The sequence below is a fragment of the Scleropages formosus genome, chromosome 14 (genome assembly GCF_900964775.1).
Source record: "Scleropages formosus chromosome 14, fSclFor1.1, whole genome shotgun sequence".
Taxonomy (NCBI): Eukaryota; Metazoa; Chordata; class Actinopteri; order Osteoglossiformes; family Osteoglossidae; genus Scleropages; species Scleropages formosus.
In genome coordinates, this window is record NC_041819.1 from 23505481 (window position 1) to 23521500 (window position 16020).

Genomic DNA, 16020 nt, shown 5'->3' on the forward strand with positions numbered 1-16020 from the left:
GCCAATAAGGGATGTCTGTATTTCTCAGCTTTCACTGACTGTGATTTGGGGTAAAAATAACTGTAGAGTTACCATGACAGCTGCTGGCCTTTCATAAGCTCAGCAGACAGTGTCTAGAGCAGGGTATTTTTTACTGTATTTATCCAGGATAATTGCCTTCATCAAGTTTACAGCAGGAGCTAGGATTTGAACCAACAGCCTTACTTTCTCACACAGAGTCTGAACTGCTTGTCCTATATGGGAGCCAGAGCCTAACCCGGCAACACAGGGCAAAAGGCTAGAGAGGACACACCCAGGACGGGACGCCAGTCCATCGCAAGGCACCCCAAACGGGACTCGAACCCCACACCCACCGGAGAGCAGGACCCGCTCCAACCCACTGTGCCACCGCACCCTTCAGCCTTACTTTTACATTTACCAATTCACTGACACTGTTAGCTGACGCGGAGCGCTCCTGCTGGGTGACGGACAGACTTACCGCGAAATGTGGTAAACCCGTCTCTCAGGAGGGGTGACTCCTGACCGGCTCGCGCGCTCACCCCCCCAGCAGCGCTCCCTCCCGCGGAGCGGCTCACTCGCTAATCCTCTTTAGCGGCCGTCACTCAAGCGGCCTCGGGATTGCGCGTCGGTGGTTTTGGGGGGTGGGGGGGCTGGAAGGCGGTGCGCATTCTCGATTGCGCGCTCTCGCCCGCCGCGGCTGCTTTCTGCTGGAGAAGCGCGCGCGGACCGCGCAACAGCGACTCTCCATCTCCCGGTCCGGACCCCCAATGACGCGCGCCGGCGCCCCCGCGCCGGGCGGATGACAGCACGGCCATGGCGCGCCACGGCGCTCGCGCTCCCGCTCACGCGCGGCCCGCGCTCGGACCCGGACTCCTGCTCCTGTCGCTCGCGCACCTCTGCGCAGGTAGTACGCGCGCCGCCGCACTTTCCCCCTGCGCGACTCTCGCTGGGCTTCGACCACACTCTGTGTCATTGTCTTTGGGCGCTGGTTTATTATAGCGGCAACTCGGATATTAATAACTTGTTCGCCCCTCAAGTGTCACTTAAAACAAACCTGCGGCGGATATTAATCGTCTTAGTGATTTAACGGGGCTCGAGACTCGGCTTGGACACAGCAAACCAATCAATGCAGTAAATAATGGAAAGAAGAGGAAGGACAGGTAAACAGTAATTTATTAATTAATATACCAACCTAACAAACACATATTTTGATTTATATATACACAATATTAAACATCTGTCATTTTATATGCAACGATTTAATGTAATACTATACACGCACAATTTCTATAATATAAACATTATGGTCATTCATATTTCATAATAGATTAAAGGTTTAGTAGTGATCTAATAGTTTAAATGAATGGAATGGACTCCTCCGGTTCAAGAAAAACTATTAATATCTGCTTTGTGCTCTGTTGAGTGCCTTAAAATCATGATTATTTAATACCAGCTGTAAGCAACGATAATCTCTGTCCATCACATTAATTTTATTTTTAATACACAGTTTAACTACATACTACTGTCTGTCCACCGATCATCAATAACCAGTGGCCCAGCGCAGGGTCACCGTGGTCTGGAGCCTGTCCTAGAAGCACAGGATGTGAGGCAGAGCACCAGCCTCTCTCTCACACACACACACACACACACACACACACGCACACTTTTCATTCCACGCTGTATAGGCTTCACTGGATGATGTAACACACTTGGAGGAGAGTCTTACTCATTCCAGTCATAGTCCCCCCCACCAGGGACTTGGATCACTGTAGGAGTCACTGTGAGTAAAGAGGGAGAAGGGACCCGCCACCCCACCCCCACCCCCACCTAAAAGAATTTGGGCCATTCGGAATTCATAGGCCTCCTCACCACCACGGGCTGCTATGGGACCATATCCCACCAATGTAAAGAATCAGGGTGCGAGTGGCACACAGAAGAACACTTGCAATTCTCATCTTCTGAGTTCCTCTGCTGCGTGTATTGACAGGTGTAAAAAAAGTGTACAAAGATAGCACACGAACGTTAGAAAGGGATGGTGCTCATAGATTTCTGCAGAAATTTCAGAAGAGAAAGTCACGTTTGAGGAATTTTTAAGATGAAACAACCAATAATTTATCAGTCATTAATATTTGCCGTTGGATATTTGTCATGTTTCTGTTTTGCTTTTACCGCTTTCATTTCTATTTAGTTCATTCCTTTACTTCCATATTCCTGGCAGTTTCCTTCCTGAAGTAATTCAGACTGAGCGCTTTGCTCAAGGGTGTAATAATTTCAGATGGAGTTATGAAGAATAAGAAGACCGCTATAGGACTGAATTATACAAGTCTGTATGATGAGGAAATCAAAGTTGAGATCATGGTCTGATTGCAAAAATGTCACTCAAAAAATATCTGTTGAAATGCAGCAAAGCGTCTAAAAAAAACTTCCCCAATTCTCTTTGAAATTAATAATTTTTCATGTTCTCTGAATATATTAACATAGCCTGATGGTGAAATGAACACAACATATTCAAAACAACATAGAATCATGATAATGTATTAGTAATGTATAAATGTTTAATGTATTATACATTTATGCTATATACTTATAGTAATGTATAAATGTAGTAATGAATTAAAAATAATAGGAATGTAATAAGGAATTGTAGATTTTCGGAAAAACTTTTCTGCAGCTTCTTGAGTGATATAGATTGGTTCATATGGTGGAAAGTAACTGTCCTTAAGAATCACACATCTGCATCTAAGTCTCTTTCTGCTAATGTGATGAACACATTGCGTTTTCTATGAGATGTACGTCGTTTTGGAGAAAAGCTCTGCTAAATGAATAAAGCAAATATAAATGTAAATAATCTTAAATTATTTACAACAGTTGAAATCGGTTATTTTATCTGCTATGTAAAGGCAGCTGTCAATGTGGACTCTAAGAAAGTTGTGAAGTGAATCAGAGGTTCGCATTTCAGTGGAATGTAAGAATGCAATTCATTCTGTGATTGGCTGTTGACTCGTATGTGGAGCTTCTGATTGGATGTCATGGACACGCCTCCTAAAGATAGAATGGAAAAATCTAAGCCGCTCTAATGTGAATTTGTAAGATTATTGCATGAAAATGTTTAAAAGAGCAAAATTTTTAGCAGCTCTTGATATTCCATATGATACCAGCTATGAACATGTTTAACTCATAAAGAATTCGGGGATCAGAAGAAATTGCACAGCTGAATTGTGTTTTGATCTTTATATTTTCTTGCGCTGTTCAGGTCTTTGGGAATTTTAGGCCCCATTGCTGTGGTGTCTTCAGTCATACACAAGGTTGGGCGTAAAAACCTTATGACATATTTGTAATTTTTTTGGTTTGTCATATTTATGACTTGGGGTGCGGTGACGCAGTGGGTTGGACCTGGTCCTGCTCTCCGGTGGGTCTGGGGTTCAAGTCCCGCTTGGGGTGCCTTGCGGCGGACTGGTGTCCCGTCCTGGGTGTGTCCTCTCCCCCTCCGGCCTTACGCCCTCTGTTACCGGGTAGGCTCCGGTTCCACGCGACCCCGAATGGGACGAGCGGTTCCGAAACTGCGTGTGTGTATTTATGACTTTTTTTCGGAAACGCTGTGATTTTGTCACGGGATGTAGCTGTGTGCCAAATGGCGCTGCTGAACACCGGAGGATCATGTTGATGTCAAGTATGTCCTCAGCTGGGCATCTCAGAGGGGATGTTTGTGGTGATAATTGAACGCCTTCAATGCCTTGGAGAGGCTTTAATACCAGTGTCATCACGGTAACTGTTTGGCATCACTCAGCTTTCCCCCAGCAGACAGCAGTGTGAGTGCTTTGTGAAAATAGCACCAGAAACAGGGAACTGTTTTTTCTTTTTAAATGATCAAAAAAAGTGTTTGTTTATGTTTTGGATGTTGCGTGTAGTTGGATCCACTTCAACTGTTGAGCAAATACTGTTTTACCAGCACTGAAGAAGAAATATTCTTTTATTTTTCAGTATGCTGTCCATGGACTGTACATGTAATTACATTAGTGATTCTGGTATTTCCCAATATACCATTTTTTGCATTCCTCTAGAAAACAGCTTTTACTGAAAGCACCACTGATGTACTTGTGTGTGTGTGTGTGTGTGTGTGTGTGTGTGTGTGTGTGTGTGTATTTTTTTTCATTATTTAATTTTCCCTTGTCCTGACTTGGGTCACAGCAAATCTGTTTCAGAATCAGTGGGCAAGGCGGAAGGAGAGTACACCCTGGGCGGGTTGATGGTCCACTGTAGTATAATATATAAAATATTATAATATATATGTATATATTGAGGGGGGTGCGGTGGCGCAGTGGGTTGGACTACGGTCCTGCTGTCTGGTGGGTCTGGGGTTCGAGTCCCGCTTGGGGTGCCCTGTGACGGACTGGCGTCCTGTCCTGGGTGTGTCTCCTTCCCCCTCCGGCCTTACGCCCTGTGTTGCCGGGTAGGCTCCGGTTCCCCGTGACCCCGTATGGGACAAGCGGTTCTGAAAATGTGTGTGTGTGTGTGTGTGTGTGTGTGTGTGTGTGTGTGTGTGTGTATATATTGAGTGCTGGGGATGTGTAGGGCTAATAGTATGGTGGCAGGTACTGCTGTTGTTACACCTATGACATTGAGGTCAGGACCAAGCCTTGACTCTCTGTTCCTGCTGTCGTACCCTTGATCAAGGTACTTATGCTGAACTGATACAGTAAAATTACCCAGCTGTATTCATGGGTAAAAAATTGTGTGACAAATGTACAGATTCATGGGACAAGAGGACACCGACTCAGGATTTCTGGGTAAAATAGTCCATGTTCTGGAACTTTCAGGCTGGGTACGGTGTCAGGGAGAAGGCAATCGGAACAGACTTGAAGGGTTTTCCGTGCCTGTGGCTCCGGAGCAGGTCCTTACTCATTGTCAAGCAGAGGTTTAAATGGGGGAGGCATGGCAGCTAGGTGTTTCTTCATGGTACCCAAGTGTATGTGTTAGGGTGGCATGGCTACCAACGTGGTAAACACATGTCGGTGTGTGAGTGCGCGCTGTGCTCTTCGTACTGTATATATGTGCAAGATCTAATACATAAACCTAACACTCTAGGTTACCTTGGAGACAGAGGACATCTGGAAGAAAGGTGTCATATGAATGTACTTTTCTGAGTGATCTGGGATCTTGTTTTCTGTCCTTCTGTTCTTAGTTCCCACTGTGATCGCGGTACCACGTTTCGCTCGGTGCCCAAAGCCAGGACATCTGGTGGTTCTGCTCTAAGGACAGGAGAAGCTGTCGAGGCACTCGGACGGACGGTTAAGGGGTTGGCCCCTAAGGCAATCTTTCGTAGCGGAGTCCGCAGAACGGTGACCTGCGTTCTAGCTGCTCCGTTGTGCCGGATGCCGGAGCGACTCACTGGTCACGACCGTGAGAGCAGACGGGACCGCAAAGCGGCAGTTTCCCACATAAACAGCCCCCACCTTCCACCCTTGGAAAGACACTGCCAGGGCTGTGTGATATTATTATTAGGCTATATGAAGTGTGCAGTCCCACCCTTGTTATTTTTTTCTTTGATTGTGTTCTGCAGGTTATGTAACAATATTAATTCCTCAAACAGTGTCACGACTGCAAGCTTAGTCACCTTTTAATATATAGACACATCCTTCGCTTCTCGTACTCAGCTGTCTTTCTTGATAGGCGCAGTCGGGGGTGGATGGATTTAGGTGCCAAGTGGTCCTGTTTTTGCTTGTACTTGGATAAGGTTGTCAGATAGCAGTTTTTTACATTTTTTTTTAATTGATTGGTAACAGCAGCTGCACTGAGTGAGAGCAACGGAGAAACCGGAACGGCAGCGCGGAGAGATCACGAGCGCATCCGACAAGTCAGAAAGTGTCGGCAATGATTTCCTTCTGGTTCCGGCGGTAATGCTGCGGACGCTTTCAGACTAACAGTGTAAAGCAAGGGCGGAAAAGCACAATATTTCAGAAACGGCGATCGGGTATCTTTGTCCAAGAAGTCAGCTTTCCTTAAAGGTGTCCAGAATTAGTGTATGTGTACAATGCATCGTCGAGCTGGGAGTACAGTGTGCCAGAGATACTGTACTTATCGGAAGGGTGTGAGCTCGAAGCCCCAAGAGGCACTTTCGTTTCCTTTTCCTGATTGGCACTGGGGAGAAGAGAAACTGTTAGCTTGCAGGTTGAACGAGGCGTATTGAAGGGTGGACAAAGGTATAGAATGAACTCCCTCTGTCCCTCAGAGCTGCTGAATCCCTCCCAGTATTCAAGAGGGGTCTCAAACCCATCTTTTTCAGAGCCACTTATCTCCTGACAGCTACATACATGAGCAACCAACACCATCTGCTATGATTAGCTATGCATTTGATATTTGAAAGTCACTTCTATAGGAGCTACTTGAGGGATGTGAACCAGCACCGTGGTGGCGTCAGACATACAAGCTGTGTTCTAAAACTCATCATATGTTCTTGAATCCACTTCTGTTTTCCTTTGAACATTGCTTTGGAGAAAAGCATGTTCTTGTTTACCCCTGGTTCTGTTTTCCCTTCGTCATGAGTTGTACATCAGCTCAGAACCTGATCACACAAGTACTAGAGTTTCTGACAGTTTTGCACAGATGGATCGGAGAAGGTCTTCCTCCGTGTCTCGGCATGTGTGGCGACCCTGCTTCATTTACATAAACTTTATTCATCCAGCTGACACTTTTCTCCAAAGCAACTTACAGTGTTAATCTACTTACACTGATTTACCCATTTAAACAGCTGAGTAGTTTTTACTGTATCAGTTCAGGGCATGAACCTTAATCAAGGGAACTACAGCAGGAGGTGGAATTCGAACCTGCAATCTCTAACTGCAAAGCCAACAGTACTAACCACTACACAGCGCGATGCCTCCAACCCCCGTGGTTAACGGGGGGTCTCCACGTGTCCAGCAGAAGCCACAGATAACCCAGTTCTTCCACTAAGCTGCATTACGCTGCTCTTCCCCGAATTGCCTGAAGCCCAGAGTTGCGTAACGGGAAAAGCCCCCCCCCCCCCCCCTCGGTGGGGCGGCCAAGCGCTTGCGCCACATGGATCTGTCTGGAAGACTGCGGCTAACTGGATTAGCAGTGTCCTCGCCATGTTCTATCTGCAGCCTTTTGTTGTGGAGTTACTGACGTCTGGTAGAAAAGGCTGGGGGGGGGGGGGGGGGTAGGGAGGCAGAATACACTGTGACCGTCAGTCAGCGTTGGCATCTGTTGATCGGCATCATTAGGTTGGGTGCTTGGGTTATGGAAGGAGATGGTCCAGGTAGCATACTCATTGGACTGCATCACCATGCCAACAAAGGAGTAGATCCATCCATCCATCCATCCATCAGTCGTCAATAACCCCTTGTCCACTGCAGGGTCACCGTGGTCCAGAGCCTATCCTGGAAGCCTAGAGTGTGAAGTTGCTGCTGTGGTTTCCGTGTCGCAGGCCTCAAATGCGTGTGCCAGCTGTGTGCCAACAACACGTGCGAGACCGGAGTGGACGGCGCCTGCTGGAACTCGGTGACGCTCATCGACGGGAGGGAGGAGGCCGTCAAGTCCTGCCTGTCCCCCTCGCAGATGAAGGGCCAGGTGTTCTGCTACGGCTCCCGCAACGTCTCCAAAAGGAGCTGCTGCTTCACCGACTTCTGCAACAACGAGACGCTGCGCCTGCAGCCAGGTACGTGCGTGCGTGTGTGTGTGTGTGTGCGTGCGCGCGCGCGCGCATGTGTGAGTGCTCTTTGACCCTTTCTCCGATGCCTGCAGCGCTGATCCGATAGACAGATCCTGTGACATAAGCACGTCGGCCGAGGTTAACCGCCGGGCGCCGTGCGATCGGCCCGTCGGGGTTCATAAATGCCCCGGCGAGTGCAGGAACACGGATGGGGAAGGAAAGATGTGTGCAGTGATTGCTGGAACCTGTGGAGCGCACATCGTCTCCATGGAGCCACGTCACTTAGCTGCCTGTCGTACCGTGATCAGGGACACCTGGGAGCAGTAATAATGGCAGTAATAGCTACGACTACTATTACTGCTACTACTACTACTAATAATAATAATAAATAATAAGAACAATGACAATAATAATAACAGTCAGACTAATTGCAGGAGACCCCACCCATTTTCAGCGTTGGATAGAAATACAGTGTTCGTCTGTTATTAGTTGAAGCAGATTCTGTTATACTACACATCTCTGTCAGATATACGTCGTTTTGGAGAAAAGTGTCTGCTAAATGAATATGTAAATGTGAATGTATTAGTCACTGGAATATGCTAATTAGTCTGTTAGTGTGACTTCTGAATAACACCCCCTCGTCAAGTCATTAATGCCATTAAAGATATGTGGGTGATTCCAAAGGGCTCACAAACCTCGTCTTTTAACTGGGAGCAGACAGACGGACGGAGAGACGGGCTGATAGTTATTAGTTATTGGTAGGTTATTAGTTCAATATTGGAGCTTATTGCCTATGATGTGACTGGAGGGTAGAAGCTCAGTTTACCGTACCGCAGTGTTCCAGAAAGCAGAAAGACTTTAAAAAATTTACAGTAGAAAAATAAACCGCACATATTAATAGATGGTGTATCTGTCCGAAGTATTTAATGTTTTCTGATCAGCACAATCACACCCCCCGCTGAACGGCTGCGTTTGATATAAAACCTTTTTTTTCTCCATTTTGCCCTCTTTCCATCCAAAATCTCTTACCCTGTGCTCAAATATTACCACGTTTTCTACTGTGGTGCTGCTGAAGGCCGGGCCTCTGACGCCTCGCGTTGATCGGCGGCTCTGTCCGTTATGACCGTTGCCTTGGTTACTATATTGATCGCACCCATCACAAGGGCATTGATTGTTACCACTTCCAAAATAAGAGGAGATGGAATCAGTAAATAACTTAGTTTATTTAGGAGGTTTAGATTTTGTTTAATTTTTTAGTGGATTTCATTTGCTAGTCCTCGTACCTCATGTCAAAAGTCGGGTTTGTGGTTTTCAGACGCACTGCGGTCAATAGATAGGCTTAGTGGGGCATAATGTGAGTTTCTGCATCGCCAGCCCAACACACGCCAGCTTGCGCCCCTCCGAAATGCGAGATGAGCAGCAGGCGTGTCGTCCGGGGTATCTCGATGTGTGTCTGCATGTGCACGCGTGCGTCTGTGTTCACGCTCACGCTGAGTAAGTGAGAAAACGCAAAATGAACCGCCGAACCGCAGGATCACAAGCAGGTCTTCGAGAACGTGAACTGCACTTTTTAACGGTGCATCTCAACGACCGAACTCCACTGGGATCTAAGCAGCTTTATGAAGGTGAACAATCACCCACTTGGTTTCAAATTAATGTGTTGGCAGCAACTGGCCAGTAGGGGGCAGCGTTGCTCATCATTCCTCCATCCACAGAGGGCTGACGGTGAAGAAAGGTCTATTGTGCATTGAGAAAGGGGGGCTGGTCGCTGCCCCACGACCAATTACCGCATCTCCCCGTCCCTCCGCGCACAGAGCGACCGGCGGTCGAACCTGGCTGGGGCAGCCTGGAGGTGGCAGCTGTGGTCCTGGTGCCCTCCTGTTTGCTGTGTGCCGTCGTCCTCCTGGCCGTGTGCACGGCGCAGGGGCAGCGCTGCCGCTTGGCCCGACTCCACAGGCCTGACCCAGAGGAGCCCCCGGATGACCGGAACCTCATGTCCCCTGACAAGAGTCTCCAGGAGCTGATCTGCGACTTGAGCGCATCTGGGTCCGGATCTGGTATGGATGGCCCTCGAATCGATTCAATGGAGCCTATTAAAGCATATTGTAGGATGGCTTGTAAGCTGACGGTTAAGGTTCTATGATGATTTTGTAGCATGTGGCGTTACGCCTCTAAGAAGGGGTTTAACTTTTGAGAAAAACATCCAGATATTTACAGTACGTGCAGGTAAAGTGGTGGTAAATGCAGGGCCACAGGGTCCTCCCTGGTTTGGCACATGGACATTGGACCTCAGGTTGCCGTTCCAGTTGCTCTCGTTTCTCCTCTCTAGGGCTCCCCCTGCTGGTCCAGAGGACCATTGCCAGGAGCATCGTCCTGCAGGAGGTCATCGGGAAGGGCCGCTATGGCGAGGTGTGGCGGGGCAAGTGGCGCGGTGAGGACGTGGCCGTCAAGATCTTCTCCTCTCGAGACGAGCGCTCCTGGTTCCGCGAGGCCGAGATCTATCAGACCATCATGCTGAGGCACGAGAACATCCTGGGCTTCATCGCCGCCGACAACAAGGGTCCGTCTCCAAACCGGCGCCAGATCCGTTAACGTCGCACCGTCATCCAGCCAAATGAGCGGCACCTTTTTATTGAGCTTAGTGTACAGACCCTGTATGTCACCTTGTTGAAAGAGTCATATAAATGACTGCACAGCTAAACAGAAGTGTACGCGGTCCCTCTTTTCATGTCGTAGATAATGGGGTGTGGACCCAGCTGTGGCTGGTGTCCGAGTACCACGAGCACGGCTCCCTGTTCGACTACCTGAACAGGTACACCGTCTCGGTGGAAGCGATGCTGGTCCTGGCGCTCTCTGTGGCCAGCGGTCTGGCCCACCTCCACATGGAGATCATCGGCACTCAGGGTGAGCTGCAGCCTCTGTCTGTCACCGCAGGGTAGTACCTTTCGGAGCGGCAGTGTCCAAAAGACATTTTAACCAGTATGTTTTGTCTAAGTTTCGTACCGCAGTGGAGATCTGAGGAGGTCCTTCAAACGACTGCTGTGCGTGTTATTTATTTTCCGTCGGACAGGTAAACCTGCCATCGCGCACAGAGACCTGAAGTCCAAAAACATCCTGGTGAAGAAAAGTGGAATGGCCGTCATCGCCGATCTGGGCTTGGCCGTGAAGCACGACTCTGTCACTAACATCATGGACATTCCGGCCAATCACAGAGTGGGAACTAAGAGGTGAAAGCTCCGCCCACTCTGACAAATAGCAAAATCATGAGCTGCTTCAACGTTCATTCATTTAGTTGGTCGGTTTCTTCAACGAAAATTGTAATTTTAAGCTCCTTGCAATGATTTACGCATTTATACGCTTGGCCAGTTTTACTGGAGCGATTTAGAGAAAATACCTTTCTGAAGGTTGGATTCATACCTGTAACCTTTGGGTCCAAAGGCAGCTCTAACCACTGCACTATCAGCTGTCTCATAGTTGTCAGAGATACACACATCCATCTCAGTAGCCCAGTCTGTCAATAATTATTCAGACCTTTGTGCAACTTTTTTTTTTTTTTTTGCATTTTAACGGGAAATATGTGTTCCTTGTTAAAGGAAAATGTGCACTATGAGGTTGTGACCAGTTTGTGGACTTCAGGTACATGGCCCCAGAGATCCTGGATGACACAATGAACACGAGCAACTTTGAGTCATTCAAGCGGGCGGATATCTACGCGCTGGGGCTGGTGTTCTGGGAGCTGGCCCGGAGGTGTCCCGTTGGAGGTGGGTGGGCTCTGCTGTTGCAGGCCAGCCGTTTTCAAGGGCAGCAGAAGTGTAGAAAGGAGAACATGTCATTTCGGTTCAGCGTGGACCCATGGGAATCTTTTACAGCTCAAGTACGAGAGTCATTCTGAAGCTGCAAACCTGATTTTTCTTAGTCGCTCAGCTGAGTTTTGGGTATTTTTCTTCACAGGGAGCTATGAAGATTACCAGTTGCCTTACTACGACATGGTGCCCTCAGATCCATCGGTGGAGGACATGAGGAAGGTGGTGTGTGACCAGAAGTTTAGACCCAGCATTCCTAATCAGTGGCAAAGCTGTGAGGTAAAGGAGCTTCATCAGTAGTCAAAGGTTGATACTGTGTATGAGACAGAAGTGACGTGGTAACCAGTGGGTGTGTTTCAAAAGAAGGGAGGGGCATTTTTAAACCAATCGCATGGCTCTTACACTGGGGAGAGCATTTTTAACATTAACATTTACGTTCATTCGTTTAACAGATGCTTTCCTCCAGAATGGTGCACAACGGTGTAAAGAAAAGGTCATTCACCAAAAGATGAGGAGCTTTAGATACAGACACGGGAATACTGACACACAGCTTGTGTGTCTGATACCACTATGTTGCTGGTTCACATCCCTCAAGTAGCTCCTAGAGAAGTAACATTCAAATATCAAATACGTAGATAATCGTGGAAGATAGTGTTGAAATAATTTCCGTAATTGTTAGGAGATCAGGAGAGAAGTGGATCTGAAAGAGATGAGATTGAGCCCCTTCTTGAATGTGGGAGGGATTCAGCAGCTCTGAACGATAGAGGGAGCTCATTCCATCACAATGAGAATCTATGGACTTTTGATTTTGGACTTGTGAGTGGGACCAGCGGACATCCAGAGGGGATTGTAGCGCTCTTCCTGGGGAGTGATACTGTCTTGTCTGTGACATAGTTATGATGTAGAGGAGAATCACTCTAAACCCCTGGTAGATGTTCGAGATGGGGGATGGATTCTCAGCCAACAGCAGAGTACTAATGGGTTATGCCAGGGTACAAGGATTGCGTCGGAATATTTACTATCTTACTTTGTATTATATCATCATATTTTATACCTGTCCGCACCTAATGGTAGCTGCAGGTCAGTCTCATTGTGACTCTTTGTATCCGTCAGGCACTGCGGGTCATGGGCAAGATCATGCGGGAGTGCTGGTATGGCAACGCTGCCGCTAGACTCACGGCCCTGCGTGTCAAGAAGACCATCTCGCAGGTGGCTGTGGTCAAGGACATCCCAGATTAGCCAGGCCCTTGGTCAGTGGGAACACATATGGCCTGGTCTGTCACTGGCTGCCAAAGGCTCTCAGTGGACACTTCCTGATATTTCATGGTTGTGCCCCTCCGGTCATGTACATCTCTTCGGATGCCAAACTCTCGCTCCCCTGGGCCATGACGGATGGTTCATTTGTACGGATTCCATGCTACCTCAGACAAAATTAAGTGCCCGAAACTTGAAGCTGTTCTACTGATGTGTTTGCCATTCGCGTGACGCCCGGCGGAATGTGTTTTGACTGCAAGCGTGCACCATCTTGCCTGAGAACAGGACATATGCGTGATCTGTTCCTCCACATGGTCATCTCCACGAGACTCCGTTCCACCATCGTGAAGAAGGACATCTGCTCCATTTTTTGTCCATTTACATGGGATCGGTCACTGTATTATATGACCTTGCGGAAGGTACAGGCATCCCTCAGTTTATGGAATCAATCAGTTCCTGAAAACACTGTGGGACAACAATGGGGAAAAATAATAATTTGTTGCCAGCATCTTCCAGAAATGACTAGAACGCTGTGAAACATCTATATAACTGTGAACCACTGATTTCAGTGCAACATAAAACACACATTTACACACTTACAGCCCCAGGGTAATTCCCACTTTCCTTTATAATCAGTCAGTTCTCTGCAGGATGAGGAATAAACCAGGGAGGGATCCACTGAACATGTACCGTTTATTGGGAACAACTTTCTTAAACTGCCCACTGCTGCTGAAATGCTCCTACATACCTGAAAAATCGTCAGCTAAACTTTTCCTGCCAATTGCGCTGCTATCTCTGCGATCGATTGATTAAATAACACTCCCAACTATAGCCTGCAGACGCTCGTGTGGAATTTCATACGCTTCCTATAATGCCCCACTCTCCCGGAGCAGCAGTCACAACAGACGAAGAGCTCTGGATACAGACACGCACCATAGTACGTTACTGCGCAAACAGTTTTTGCTTAAATTCTGTGATAGTGATTTTATTGTGTTTCGTAAACTGAAAATTGGGTATCAAAAGCCAAGAAATTTTCGATAAAGAGCTCAAATCCAGGGACGCCTATAATTCTACAGATTCTCTCGTACAAGTATCTCACTCTTTATCTTTGCGTTTTCTAGTAGATACCATACAGAAGTGTGGTTTGGAAAATGTTACAGCAAAGCAATTTAAAATACAGGCTTCCCTAACATAACACCTTAATTAATTTCTGAAAACCTCTCGAAAGGAGAATCTTTGTTAAAACAAACCTATTACTACTAATTTATATGGTAAATCTAAAGCATTCCCAAGTCACAAATGGTTCACCAATCCCAACCACACAAAATTCCTGTTTTATGTTTTAAACACTGAGAAAAAATCATTCAAAACCAAGCCCAGAGTATCACATCTAGTCTGGAAAACCTTTAATTTCAGGCTTAAGATCAGCATGCTGAAAATTATTAACAGACAACACATTTGCATCCTTTTCTATCCCCCCTCCCCTCTCCCTCTCGCAGTTTACCTTTTCTTTTCTTCTTATTTTGCTGTTTTATATGGTCTGTAACGTATACTGTTCAATAAATGAATAGTAAATGAAATCATACGAAATCATACAAAACAGTAGTTCCTAGTGATATTGCCTTTCGGGAGAATTGTGTGTTTTATCACTTCAGCTTTTAAACCGACAGGTAAGGCTTTTCTTTGCCTGTTCAACTTTTTTTTTTTTTTACTACTTTCTTTAAAACTTTCCTGTTTTGTGGTTCGTTACATGGCTCATTACATTATTTAAAAAATCAGGATGTATCTGAGGATCTTACAAGCTACCCAACGGTGCTGCTCCAATGTATAATTGAAATATCTGATTTTAGAGGACAAATTCTACTTTTTTAAGTGCAAATTCTCATGATATGAGTATTTTTTAACCCAGGGAAGCCTGTATTCTGAAAGGGAATTTTTAAAACCTTAGTGTGCAGGCAATATATGTTGTTTTTTTTTTTTTTTTTTTTTTTTGAAATTTTTAACACAGCAGGTTTCTTTTTTCATTTGAGAAAGTGTACTGAAGTCATTACCAAACAGTGAGCAGTAAAATCCAGAGGCAGCAGTAAAATCCTGGTCAGAATGCTGGTCATCTGAAGGTTGTTGTTTTGAGTCCCTGTTACCCTGACTATGGAATTACATATGTCAATATAAATATCCAGCTGTATTAATACACCAAATTGTCACGCTGTACAAAAGGACCACTTGAGAAAGAAAATATAGAAATCATTAATAATTGTCGAAGGGCACAAAGATCCTAGAAAGGTTTTTCTGGCCTCTGGTGAATATTCAGGACAAAAAAGAATCAAAACAGCATAAGTTTGTGAGTTTAAAGGTCTAAATGTGAGCCCTGAATGTGAATGCAGAAGTAATGGGAGTTCTGATCTGTCCAAACTTGGCCTTTGACCGGGACTTTCTGAGCTCTGGTCCTGGTGGGTCCAGGTGTGTGCAGGTATTCCTGCTTTCTCTGATGTACTCATGGGCTCGGTACCGCGGGCTCAATGAGTTCAGCTAGGATGGGGTTCAGCATCATTGAGAGTATAAAGCTCAGGTAGACAGAAGACCTGCACTCCCTGTGGGATATAAGGACCAGGGCTGAGATCCCACCGCTAATCCAATACCAAGTCCTGTAGCGAGTGAACTCTGCCAATGTGAAATGTGTGTACTAAATGTAAATAGCAGAGACTTTTATATTTTATATTTGTATAAATATTCCTTTAACACGTTGTATTCAATTTTGAACTAAAATGAATAGACGTTTATTTTAAAACTATATTTTTATGCATTGCTGGAATTATTTATCTATTTGCTACAAATGAGTCTTTAGATTTGTTTTAAGAACCTGTTGCTTTGTGTGCATTAAAGTATAATTTTGTTAAATAAAATGGGATATTTTTGTTATTTTAGGAGGAATAGACATTCATATTAAAAGTATACAATGAATTCAGGGTGTATAATAAGCGTTACGTTCCTATTTATGGCACACTGGTGATTCCAGATTGTAGGGCTGGTATTTAGAAATGTTTGACCTTAGTAGCAGATGCAGGGTGAGTGTTTGGTGGTCTTGGGGTAGCAGGTGGTGAAGTGTTTAGAGCCCCCACCAAAAGGTCTTGGGTTTGAATCATGGCTCCTGCATTGGTACCCTCCATCAAGAGTTCTACCCTGAATTACTCCAGTAAAAATTGCGCTTCCATTTTGCATTGGAGGGCACTGGAAGCCTCACACCTGCCATCCGGTGAGGTTGCTGAACCATCATTGACGGAACGTAGGAACTGA

General features: G+C 46.2%; 1 protein-coding gene across 1 annotated transcript; it reads left to right on the plus strand.

Moving 5' to 3' along the window:
- Positions 1-668: 668 nt before the first annotated feature.
- LOC108928917 (activin receptor type-1C-like) lies at positions 669-14213 on the plus strand. Its single transcript, XM_029258139.1, has 9 exons — positions 669-904; positions 7445-7675; positions 9484-9726; positions 9999-10229; positions 10406-10573; positions 10740-10896; positions 11306-11430; positions 11621-11751; positions 12586-14213. The coding sequence occupies exons 1-9, from the start codon at positions 814-816 to the stop codon at positions 12709-12711; spliced, it is 1503 nt and encodes a 500-aa protein (XP_029113972.1). The 5' UTR covers positions 669-813; the 3' UTR covers positions 12712-14213.
- The last annotated feature ends 1807 nt before the right edge of the window (positions 14214-16020 follow it).